This window comes from Mya arenaria, chromosome 1, assembly GCF_026914265.1.
Source record: "Mya arenaria isolate MELC-2E11 chromosome 1, ASM2691426v1".
Classification (NCBI taxonomy): Eukaryota; Metazoa; Mollusca; class Bivalvia; order Myida; family Myidae; genus Mya; species Mya arenaria.
The window spans coordinates 23,747,897-23,761,404 of record NC_069122.1 but is presented as its reverse complement, the minus strand read 5'-3'; the positions used below and the strand labels follow the sequence as shown (position 1 = coordinate 23,761,404).

General features: G+C 34.9%; 1 protein-coding gene across 3 annotated transcripts in view; it reads right to left on the bottom strand.

Annotated features, from left to right (window-relative positions):
- Positions 1-13,508, bottom strand: part of LOC128230147 (solute carrier family 35 member F5-like) — an 84,084-nt gene that overhangs the window by 53,838 nt on the left and 16,738 nt on the right. For all 3 annotated transcript variants that reach the window (XM_052942191.1, XM_052942207.1, XM_052942199.1), the window contains exons 2-3: positions 10,672-10,787; positions 1,869-1,991 (exon numbers count right to left, since the gene is read on the bottom strand). In XM_052942191.1, coding sequence (XP_052798151.1) covers positions 1,869-1,991; positions 10,672-10,776 — 228 coding nt within the window. In that variant the 5' untranslated portion in view covers positions 10,777-10,787. The remainder of the gene's footprint in view (positions 1-1,868; positions 1,992-10,671; positions 10,788-13,508) is intronic.

Sequence of the window (13,508 nt, the reverse complement as noted above, 5' to 3'; positions counted from 1 at the left end):
GTCCCAAAACACAATCTCGGGAAAGGTCTCTATAAACTCTTCCTATATACCAAGTTTGGTCACAATATGTAGACCCTTACTTAAGTTATTCAATACCAACCCTTGTTTTATTAATAGTAACCTTGACCTTGATCTAAGGGGCCTCAAACACACCCATAAAAGGTCTCCATGAACTCTTCGTATATACCAAGTTTGGTCTCTTTATGGCAAACCTAGCTAAAATTATTTGGTACATAAGGTGATTCCCTCCCACCAGCCCGCCCCAACAATGACGCAAGTCATTCAAATAACTTGTTTTCCTTTTATGAAAATGTGGTGAAGAATATAAAAATGTACCTTTGAAAAGAAATTAAAATAAAAAAAAAATAAAAAAAAATATTCAAGGGCCATTATTTGTATTTAGTGTTAAAATGGAGTTATGTTTCTTGTTGTAAGATGGTCATCAATAAATTTGCATTTTATTAAGTGCATTGAATGAAAGGTATAGAAGCTTTTTTTATTAAAATCCCAACTTGCCCTAAAACTTTAACTTGCCCTAAAACCTTAACCTAACTCAATCAGGGGCCATAATTTGTATTAAAGATAATATGGAGTTATGTAACCTCATTGTGTGATGGTCCTGAACAATTGTGTGAAGTATTACGTCAATTGAATGAAGGGTAAAGAGGTTATTAATAAATATCCCAACCTGCCCTTAAACTTTAACCTAAGTTCCATAGTCAATCAGGGGCCATAATTTGTATAAAAGATCATATGGAGTTACTTTTATAAACATCTGGGATATTGTTTACAAAAAGAAAGATGCAAAATTGAAATATTGAAATGACCCTACTGAAATATGCTGGCAATGCGTTTATATCCAGTAATGGATCCGGTCGGCCAAATTTAAATTAAAATTGATATTGAACAAAACAATAATAAAATTATGCAATTTTAATAGCTAAATGCAAAGACCTACTGTATATTGAAACTCTTACATCCCTTTCGAGTGCTGTTTCATTAAGGCTGAAAGTGTCAGATTCTGATGACTCCTAGTATTGTGGAAATCTTACAACATCATCATTGACTGGCAAACACTGTACATAGTTGTTTAAAACAAACCATCAACACAATTTTAACCAGAATATCTAAGTCCAATAATGAAGTGCCATTATTTGCAAAATACAGTTATCTAACGTTATTTAAGTAGGTTGGGTGGTTGAGTACCAGTGTCTAAAGTCTCAATGCAATACATCGAGTAGTTGCTGAGATATTAACCTATGTGTGCTAAGAAGCAAAACCAGAATTTCTAAGTCGCATAATAAAAGGGCAAAAACAATATAACATGCAAGATAGAGTTATATTAATTAATTAATTTAGAAGGTTGAATGGTTGGGAGCCCGTGTATAAAGTTTCAATGCAATACATGATGTAATCGCTGAGGTATTGACTTAAATGTGCTTACATGCAAAACCTTAACCAGAATTTCTAAGTCAAATATAAAAGCCCATTATTTGCATTATATTCAAATAAGAGTTATTTTATTTCATTAATTTAGTGGGTATGATAGTTGGAAATACATATCTAAAGTTTCAATAAATGATGTATTTACTGAGATAATGACTTAAAGGTGCTTACATGCAAAACCTTAACCAAGGTGTGAGGCCGACACAGACGCCAATGCTAAGGTGAGTAGTATATATAGCTCTCCATATTCTTCGAACAGTCGAGTTAAAAAAGACATTTCAATGAAAAACCCTAAAATTACACTTGTTGGCAAAAAGCTTCAGATAATAAAAAAATTTTTTTAAGAAGTTATAAGTAGTTAACTTTTAACAATGGAAACAAATTAGACGTATGTTATGCTGTGTTTTTGTGTAATTTCCCACCCTGTTTCTTCTGCACTGGTTTCTCCAGGGTGGCCAGAAGAGAAAGCCGCTGAGGTAGATTGTGAACATGGCTGTCTTCATGTACGTGCTGAAAAATGGCTTGTTGTACTCCTCGAAAAGGTACTGCAAAGTTAATACATGAATATATATGGCACCAGGTTTTCTTCTATTAAATATGCAGGCACCATAATTTATCACAAACAAGGCCAAAAGTGGCAGCTACAGTATCAGAATATGCCTCAAAGCATGCCATCATATACAGTAAAACTGCTATTGCTCGAGGACGCCGGTATCCGAGCTGAAACCTTGAGGGAACCGATGTTTCGAACAACCCGAGTTTCAATTTTCCAGTCTATTATGAAATATCTTTCAGTGTATTTTAAGTTGGAAGTCATCAAACCGACTGTTTACTACGACACCATTTATGTGAGCATTGTAGAATCGCACTTATGTTCAAAGGTTGTCATATAATAAATGTATAAGAAAAAAAAAAAAAAAAAATGAATAAATTATGTTTATTTTTACAAAAAGCACATTTAGATATGACAGTACATATTATGGCATTAGTCAGACTCAAGTTTCATAAAATCAAGGGTTGATGATTGGCCCATCTGTTCTGTCTCGCTAATCTGTTCAAACTTATAATTATCTTCTCAAATGCCCATATCAACTATAAGCTGTCATGCGTAAACAGTGATAAACGATTTTTACACACCTTATGAAATTCCCTTTCAACTGTCATCTCAATTTTTACAACTTGTGAAAATTTTATCAGCTAGCAATTGCTAAGGAAACATGCGTTCGGAAAAAAGTGTGAAATTATGACTTTGAGGGAGCCATAAGGTTTTGTGAATGATTTGTGCATTTGGGACCGACTATTGTGCTCGACTCCTCAACTTATTTCGGTTTCAATGCAGCGTTGAGCAACCGCCTGTTCGAACGACTGCAGTTTTACTGTATTGCAATGTATGCAAACTGATAATTTACAAGAGCTGTCACAGTATGTGATAAATGCCCCCAAATGTGACAATGACCAATGAATACGGTCAGTAAAAAAAGTGAAAGCCCAACTCTATGTCCATATATATATGCATCATTCCATTGTAAACAAACACTAAGTGAGACCATAACCTTAGAGGTAGGGACACAGGTCTTGCACATGACATGTCGTCTTGGTATGTCAAACACACGGGACAAGTTATTTTTAAATCTGTCAATACAAGAAGTTAAAGATCAGACAGTGAGATTGACCTTAGATGTAGGGACACAAGTCTTGCACGCACATCATCTTGGTAGGTCGAACACATGTGGCGATTTATTTCAAAATCTGTCCATACAAGAGAAAGAAATGGAACCCGGGCCGATAGATGATCTTCTGGGGCATCATTTTTCAAGACATGAACAATTCAACCACACACGGCATGATCAGGTGCTATGAAAAAAGGAAACTTCGTTTTGACATTAAACTTTTTCATCAAACCTGAAAAATAGCTTTACAAGTACAGTAAAACTGCGGTCGTTCGAACAAGCGGTCGTTCCAGAACCAGTGGTCCTTCAAGGTCGAAGCTTGGCCCTGAACATTTTTCCTTCTATTTTCATATAAAATACACCTACGCTGCGTTAAAATCTAAATATGTCAAGGAGTTGAGCAATATAGTCGGTCACAATTACACAAATCATGCACAAAACCTTATAATGGCTCCCTCGAGGTCATAACTTCACTCTTTTTCCCTCATTCTAGGGGATTTTCATTGATCAACATGTATCATTGTGAGCATCAATTTACCATTTTCTATAAGAAGTACCTTATCATACCTCTATATAAATCAATTACATTCCTATTTATGATAATTACATAAAAAAACAAGAGGCCCAAAAGGGCCTATGCTCTACTGGCATGGCTTTTGTGGTCATATCAATCCAGAGCATGTATGTATGGGTAAAAGGCAACAGACATATAGTTTATGTTTTGTGTTTGGGTTACCTAAAAACGTAGCACGTTCAACATCTGAGCCCAGAAAGTATTGTAAGCAGATTAGTTGCATGAACTATTTTAATATGTGCCAAGTAAAAGTCATCTGACAAAAAAAAAATGCTTTCAAAACTGTACTCATAGTAAAAAATTCTGTAGTTGTAAAAGTTAAAAAAAGTTGGTCAAAGTCAAGGGCATCCTAGGACAACATTGATCAATTTGAACAAACATTCACAATCAATTGTGCTGAGATGGATGCACGAACACACAAAAAGATTTTCAAACCTTTCCAGATTTATGTTTACCAAACCTGTGAACCCTGGGTGTGGCCAGTAATGACACCAGGTGCATAACTTAAACATTCACAACCAATTTTGTTAAGATGAATGCGCAAACTACAGAACTTAAAGCTAAAAAATGGCCTTTGGGCTTTCAACAAGAACAAGTAATTCACAAAATCAGCTGCAGAAGCAAAAAGCAAATTGTCTCTCAAAATCCTAGACTTGCAAATTGTCTCCCTAACTCTTGACTTGAATTTACATGTACATGTAAACTTGGCTAAAAATAGAATTCGCTCATGCAGACCTGGCTAAAAATAGAAAGCATTTCTTTGAAACTTTCATGGCCCATAACCTAGGCATTCATGGGCGGATCTGGCTGGTTTTCGAAAGGAACCGAGCTCTAATCTATATCTAGATACTGTACAAGTTCCATCGAGATACAATCAAAACTGAAGACTGTATCGTGTTCACAACCAATTGTTTACACAATAGCATTTTTTTATACTATCAAGGGCCATAATCTAGGCATGCATGGGCGGATCTGGCTGGTTTTCGAAAGGAACCCAGCTCTAATGGATATCTAGATACTGTACAAGTTTCATCAAGATACAATCAAAACTGAAGACTGTATCATGTTCACAAGAAATTGTTTACAGACGCACGAACACACGACCGCACGACCGCACGGACGCACGGATGCACATACTACGTACACATTACCATCGCATAAGCTCTTCTGGCCTTTGACCAGTAGAGCTAAAAATTATGGAAAAATAATTTAACCCTAAATTACTGTGTATAGGACGCTAGCATTGATAAGATGAAGACACAAGTCATAAATGCAATAAAAAACGGTGGGAAAAAATAAATCAATACTATTAATACCAAAATTAGGATGCAGAGAAGAAATGTCAATATCGGCAGCCACCATATTTGTTTTGACAAATTTCATTGAATCAAGAAAATGGCAAAGGTTATTAAATAGTACAGTACATGCACATAAAATTAATGATAAAATATATCGAAATAACAACAGCACAAGTGATATAAAGCACATATATAGTATATTGCAATACTGTATCACATAATCAATTAATAATAATTTCATTCTGTCATCCCAATGTCATTCTCTGTAAAGCACTAAACTTATTTGTTATCATCGCGAATTGTAAAAGCTGTATGTTGTACGTAATTGTTCTCAACACCTTCTGTTATGGTAAGTATTACAAACATGTGGATAATGCCACAAACAACACTATCATCACAACAGTTTGTATTATTGGTATGATAATATTGTCTGATTTTACATAATGAAATGATGCATAAACGAGAGCAAGATTTGAAAGTGGGATAAAAGGGTGTATTCAACTTATTTGTTTACATTTGATTTAAAAACCGATGGGAATACATTTTCTCCTATCTTCAGTAGTAAGCCCAGTAGAACAGTACTCCCAAGGACCTTTAAGAACATGTGTAAGTTTGATATCAGTTTTTTAAACTATCTAGCAGGTAATGTTATTACCTAGCTATAGTATATAGCCGCCCAAGTAATCAGTTGTTTCTTAATGGATGACAGATTTTGCCATGAACTGTTTTTGCATGATTTCTGCTAGTTGTAAACATTTTGATGGCGGTAGATGGTCAATGTTTAATTCACCAACAATAAAGGTTGGGAATTTCTCTGTTTTGAGTTTGTTGAACATATTCTGTATTTTTGTTGTGTTTCCAGGAGGATTACAGTAAACTGATATTATTTCATAGTAAGCATTGTCATTTGATAAAACCGAACTAACTCCCTCAATATCAGGCTCTCTATCTTGTTGTGTTGACACAATTTTTACTCTAGCTTTTGTGTACATAAATTTTTCAGAATGGGGCCTTTATTGTTGAGTATCAGTGTAAACACAGATCAAGATTGATCAATACAGAGGCTTGCCTTGGTCACACTTGCGAAGTTATATCTTGTTTTGTTAAGTATTTTTGTAAAAAAATGCCATTCAATGTTTATACGCTTAGAGATCAAAATGTAGCGCATGGGGGAATGACGTCAGAGGGCGCACGCGCATCTTTAGGTTTTGCAGTTATGTCCACCTACATTCAAGATATTTATAAATAGAAATCACGCTTTACATTATAATTGCATGTTTTGAAAAACATCGGAAACAATAATTTACTCAGATAAGTGTTTATTTAATATAGCATATTTATTAATTATAATTGTATGACCATGTATTTTCGCTTTGCATGTGTTCGATATTTGTGCCCTCTAAAGCATGAATATAAGTGTGATTTACTGTCCATAAAATGAACAATTTTCGACATAAAATTGATGAGATCATAACTCTACTTTGACAAACGTTGTCACATTACCATATTTCCCCGACTATAAGGCGATCCGCTTATAAGACGACTCCCTAACTTTGCCCATGAAATCTTGTGTTTTTGTCTAGACTCGTTTATTAGACGGGGTCAACTTTTAAAGCACATCCAGCACTTGAATTTCTCCAAATCTGTGGTAATGTTCAAGCTAAATAGACAATTATCAACTAAATTTGTTCATTTGATTGGAAGAAAATCACCGATTTAATGTCAACAGTGAACTCTTTAATGTGGATGTAGGTTAATAATAGAACAACGTTACGCGGTTAAGTTTTTTTTGTAGTAAAATCAAATATATTGGCCATGATTTGAAGGTTCTAATACGAGGATTATTGATTATTTTTCCGATTGTATGTTCTAACCAGCCTAGACACAAACTTGGGAGTAAATGGGGTTATACAGTAAAGGCTGACCTATTTAAATACAAACCACTGCCATGCACCTTTGATGATTACAGAGCTCATGCTGTGTCGTCTCAAATTGTACTGTTTGATTTGCAGCCGACAAACACTACACATTTCATTACATGTGTTAATAAGTTAAATTTTCGGTGTTTGTTTTGATTGCAGTTGTTGGGACTTAAATTAGGAGAAATAAATAACCATTGATGATTGCAGATAAATAAATGTATATTAAATGATTAATGAAATGTGTATTGAAGCATGCCACATGCCAGTCTGCATGATATACACATAGCCTAATGGTAAGGAAATAGTAACTTTTATTTCCGACATGGAAAAAATAACACGATGATTTTTTTAAAATATTCTAATTATATAAAAGGCAGTAAAATGTGTCTCCTGTGATAAGCAATGTGTTTGGACCGATAACAAGCATTTGCCAATTAGCAGATATGGAGTGTTCATGGCAGCGAAACGAAGCAGATGGTCGTCTTAATCCGATTGGAGTGATCTTGTCACTTTTATTGGGGTGTCATCAGCAGACAATAAATCAGTCAGTCGAATACCTTATGTTGAATATTACTGATTCTGACTCTTATTCTTTCTGAATTTCTTATAGACTCGCCTATGAGATGGGTCCCCTACTTTGAGGTTAAAAATCGGGACCCAATTTCCCCATCTTATAGTCGAGGAAATACGGTAACCAAAGATGTTCATATGCAAATAATAACAATTTTTAACAAGAAATATAATTAAAGTTCTATGTTCTTAAGTTCTATGTTTTATCAAATTTATTAGGTTTGTTCCCACTTTCCCAACCGCTAATTTCCACACTTACAAATTATTCACAATTTAATATCAATTCTTAGGAAGTCCATATATTCATTATATTCTTGCATTTTTAATTATATGAAAATTATGAATTGCAAATAAAAGTCAGCTCTATATTTGTATTATTTTATGAAATTTAAGAACAACTTTTTCAAAACTAAACACACAACTTTTTCAGCACAGTATAGCAATTATCACCTACCATATCAAATCTATTGTTACAACACACTATACATCTCCCCAACTCCAACCTCAATTTCTATAGGAAAAATTACTGGTTGGGAAAGTGGGAACACACCATTAGTTCATATGCCTTTATTATTTTGATCTTTGTCTTGCTTATTTTCATATTTTTGGTGTATAAAAAAATTGTTCGCATTAAATATAAAAAAGAAAAAAACAAAAATCACTAAGTTGAAAACTTTCACAATAAGATGCTTAATGAATACAGCCCCATAGCAGTGTCAGAGTGCAGTGATTAAACCAGCCCCATAGCAGTGTCAGAGTGCAGTGATTAAACCAGCCCCATAGCAGTGTCAGAGTGCAGTGATTAAACCAGCCCCATAGCAGTGTCAGAGTGCAGTGATTAAACCAGCCCCATAGCAGTGTCAGAGAGCAGTGATTAAACCACTGATAAAATTCAACCCTGTGAGAACATTTGTGCAAGTAAAAAATTGTATGCTGTTGTTGTTGTTTTTTTAATTCTGAGATACTTTCCCAAAGAGGATCCTGGAGCTTTTGCCAAATTAGCCTATTGGAATGTATGAACTTTAAGGGTTTAAATAATTTCTTAGCATTGATTCACAGGAAAAAATTATCTGAAGAAAAAATTATTGAGATAAGAAGGTAAAATTTTACAACTCAGTGGTATGACAAAAAAGGTATTGCTGTTCAATCCTGTCTGTCAGTAAACCAGTGCAGTAAAACTGCGATCGCTGAGGACGCCGGGGTCCATCTAAAACCTTGAGGGAACCGATGTTTCGAACAACCCAAGTTTCAATTTCCCAGTCTGTTAAGAAAAGTCCTTCAGTGTATTTTATATAGTTTAAAGTGCCTATTTCAACAATCGCTCATATTATGGCATTAGTCAGATTTAAGTTTCGCAAGGAATAATAATTGGTGCATCTTGTTTGTCTCGCAATGTTGAATCATTATATGACGTGACAGTGTACGGAGCGTCTATATATCACGGTCAGCATCACTATTAACTTCTCGTCATTAATTTCTCATAATTATCTTCTCAAATGCCCATATCAACTAATAGCGGTCATGCATAAACAGTGATGTATTTTTCACACCTTATCAAATTTTCTTTCAACTGTCATTACAATTTTTACAACTTGTGAAAACTTAAACACCTAGCAATTGTTTTTGTTTTTGGAACATACGTTTCGAAATTGTGTGAAATAATGACCTCGAGGGAGTCATAAGGTTTTGTGCATGAATTGTGTATTCGGGACTGGTTATGGTGCTCGACTCCTTGACTTATCTAGGTTTCATTGCAGCGTCAGTATATTTATCTGACATGAAACGCCGCAATGCGACGAAACCTGGTTTTCAATGATTGACAGAAGAACTTAAGCCTGTGTTTGTTTTTCTATTTTTAGTAACAGTGATCTTGACCATAGGGGTCCCCAAACGCAATCCATTAAAAGGTCTCCAGAAACTCTTCCTTTATACCAAGTTGGGTCAAGATATGTCAACCCTAACTAAAGTTATTCAGTTTCAACCGTTTTTCTATTTTTAGTAAAGTGACCTTGGCCTTGACTCTAGAGACCCCAAATGCAATCCCATGAAAGGTATCCATAAACTCTTCATATAGACCAAGTTTGGTCAAGATATGTGAACCCTGACTAAAGTTATTCAGTTTCAACCATTCTTCTATTTAAGAAACAGTGACCTTGATCCTAGGGACCCAAAACACAATCCCATGACAGGTCTCCATAAACTGTTCCTTTATACCAAGTTTGGTCAAGATATGTGAAACCTGACTAAAGTTATTCAGTTTCAACTGTTTTTTCCAGTTTTAGTAACAGTGACCTTGACCTTGATCCTATGGACCCCAAACGCAATCCCATGAAAGGTCTTCATAAACTCTTCCTTTATACCAAGTTTGGTCAAGATATGTGGACCCTATCTAAATTTATTATAGTTTCAACCGTTTTTCTATTTTTAGTAACAGTGACCTTGACCTTGACCCTACAGACCCCAAACACAATCCCATGAAAGGTATCCATAAACTCTTCCTATAGACCAAGTTTGGTCAAGATATGTGAACCCTAACTAAACTAATTCAGTTGAAAATGTTTTTCTATTTTAAGTAACAGTGACCTTGACCCTAGGGACCGCAAACGCAATCCCATGAAAGGTCTCCATAAACTCTTCCTATAGACAAAGTTTGGTCAAGATATGTCAACCCTAACTAAAGAAATTCAGTTTCAATCATTTTTCTATTTTTAGTAACAGTGACCTTAACCCTAGGGATCCCAAACGCAATCCCATAAAAGGTCTACATAAACTATTCCTATAGACCAAGTTTGGTCAAGATATGTCAACCCTAACTAAAGTTATTCAGTTTCAACCGTTTATCCATTTTTAGTAACAGTGACCTAGACCTTGACCCTTGGGACCCCAAACGCAATCCCATTAAAGGTATCCATAAACTCTTCCTATAGACCCAAGTTTGGTCAAGATATGTCAACCCTTACTGAAATTATTCAGTTTAATAGGTGAGTTTGATGCCGCCCGCCCGGCCACCCACCTGAACAATGACAATCGTCATTCTAATAACCAGTTTTCACCTGGTTAAAAATAGAAGGAAACATGTCAGGACTAAGCTTCAACCTCGAGCGACCGCCTGTGTTTGAATGACTGCCTTTTCGAACGACTGCAGTTTTACTGTATATTGTTGCAGACCATATTTATAAGTTCATAATTACCTTGGTAAGCTCAGCTGAAGCAACCCATATTAGATCCACAATAACCAAAACGATCACTCCCAACACCATACGCTGGGACTTGCTTAGACCTGAAAGGCCTAACATCCTCAACGTCGCTAAAAACAAACAAACACAAAATGATAATAATGTGATATTTGTTTTGATAAGAAAACTATTGCCGACTCTTTTAACTCATTTTATACCACAGTTGCCTCTAAGCTTGTGGAAAAATTACCAGTTTGTGTAAATAAGTTTGGAAAATCTTTTGTGACAAAATTTTATTCCAATTTAGGCGTGTTGTTAATTAGCTTTTCTTTTTCATTAGTTTCCGAAAATCAGATTTTGAAATATTTATCTCAGTTAAGTGCTAATAAGGCTACAGGTTTAGATGGTATGTATTCTCGTTTTTTAAAAGATGGAGCTTCTATTATTGCCGAACCTCTTGCTCATGTCATAAATTTATCCCTTTTTCAAGATGTGGTACCAGATGATCTTAAATCAGCTAGAGTAGTTCCCATATTTAAAGAGAATGACATAACTTCTGTAGGTAACTGTAGGTTTCTATTCTTAGTATTGTATCAAAGATTTATGAAAGGGTTGTGTATGATCAAGTTGAATCATACTTCAAAGTAAACAAGTTATTGTTCAAATTTCAGTCTGGGTTTAAAAGTGGCTACTCAACAGATACACGTCTAATTCATTTAACAGATTTCATAAGGATGGAAATGGACAAAGGTCACGTAGTAGGTATGATTCTGTTAGACCTCCAAAAGGCTTTCGATACAGTCGACCACTCCATCCTTCTTATGAAGCTTAGATCAGCAGGAAGATGGTTTGAATCTTTCAGATAGAAAGCAACTAGTTGATGTCTCCAGTACACATTCTACTACTTCTACTATTACATGTGGAGTTCCACAGGATTCCATACTAGGCCCTCTTTTATTTTTTTATGTTAACAATATGTCAGCCGTGGTTAAAAACAAGCTCTTGTTATACGCTGATGATTCTGGCATACTTGTTTCAGGTAAATGTAAGTTTTCAGTGGAAACATCATTGAAAGATGACCTGCATTGTCAGTCAATGGTTGGTTGATAATAAGTTGTCACTTCATTTATGTAAAACTGAGTCAATTTTATTTGGGTCTAAACATAAAATAAGGTCAAACTCAACACTTACATGTAATGGTATCACTATTGAACCAACTTCTGCTGTTAAATATCTTGGCACAACTATTGATCAGACCCTATCTTTTCTATGGCTCGTTCTATATTAAACTAGAGCTATCACTGAAGGTGATTTATACCCCCGAACACTGCCCTGATATGAAATTGCAGTCAACTATTTGGAAAGCCAACCTATAAATGACAACTTTATTTTATGGACTATCGTCAGTTATTCATTTTTTGATGATGTTTTTATAAGTTAGAAAAAAGGCTTTAAACAATATCAGTGATGCTAATACTGAGATGTTAATACTGATATATTTGATGTTCTAAAGCACAGAATATACGATTGCCTATGACCATCTATAAATGAGTAAAGTTACTTTTTTTATATCAGTTGTTTAAAAGTAATGGTTTAAACAAACATATTTAGAAAGGAAAACACATAAAATGTTATGGATGGGGTTATTTTTGTTTTGTACCATTTCCGATCGTAATAAGAGCGGTCACAGACAGCTATATGGGGACATTTTTTGTAACGAAAGCCAATCAATGATAAGGGTAGTTTCTCAGGAACATAAGAAATGCGTAAAATTAAGAAAGGGCAATAACTCTTTCAAAAAAGGTCAAATTGCAAAAGCCTGACAATATGCGCTGTGTCACTATATAGTCATAAATGTAAGGAGTTGCAAAGAAACCAATTTTAAATGTAAAATAAAGAAAGGGCAATAACTCTTTCAAAAATGGTCGAATCGCAAAAGCCCGACAATATGCGCTGCGTCACTATATAGTCATCAATCTGTGAAAGTTTGGTAGAAATTGCATGAAAAATGTAAGAAGTTGTGAAGAAACCAATTTCAAATGTAAAAAAAGGGCAATAACTCTTTCAAAAATGGCCGAATCGCGAAAGCCTGAAAATATGGGCTGCATCACTATATAGTCATCAATCTGTGAAAGTTTGGTAGAAATTGCATGAAAAAGAAAGAGGAGTTGCGAAGAAACCAATTTTAAATGTAAAATAAACAAATGCTATAACTCTTTCAAAAATGGTCGAATCCTAAAAGCCCGACAATATGTGCTGCTTCACTTTATGATCATCAATCTGTGAAAGTTTGGTAGAAATCGCATGAGAAATGTAAGAGGAGATGCAAAGAAATGAATGTGGGACGGACGGACTGACGCACACACACACGCACACATGCACACACACACACACGCACGCACGGGTTCGCGCCTACCATTACTTTATATATATATAACAAAGGGCAATAACTCTGTTATAGGTTGAAATAGAATTGTGGTTCCTGTACACTGCACTTCCTCTCATTATAATCTATCACTGTATGAAGTATTATTAAATTCCATCCAATAATTTTCAAGTTATGCTCCAGACAAGAAAAAGTAACAAAGGGCAGTTACTCTGTAGTTAGCTGAAATAGAATTGCGGTTCCTGTACACTGCACTTCCTCTCATTATGATCTATCACTGTATAAGGTTTTATTAAATTCCATCCTATAGTTTTCAAGTTATGCTCGGGACAAGAAAAAAAGTATTAAATCCATAACATGTAATTAGCTAAAATAGAGTTACAGTGTTCTCAATAAGAACAAATTTGGAAAACTAAATGAATTTTCAGTAGAATAAGTAGAAGCTGGTCGGTTACTTCACCATTTG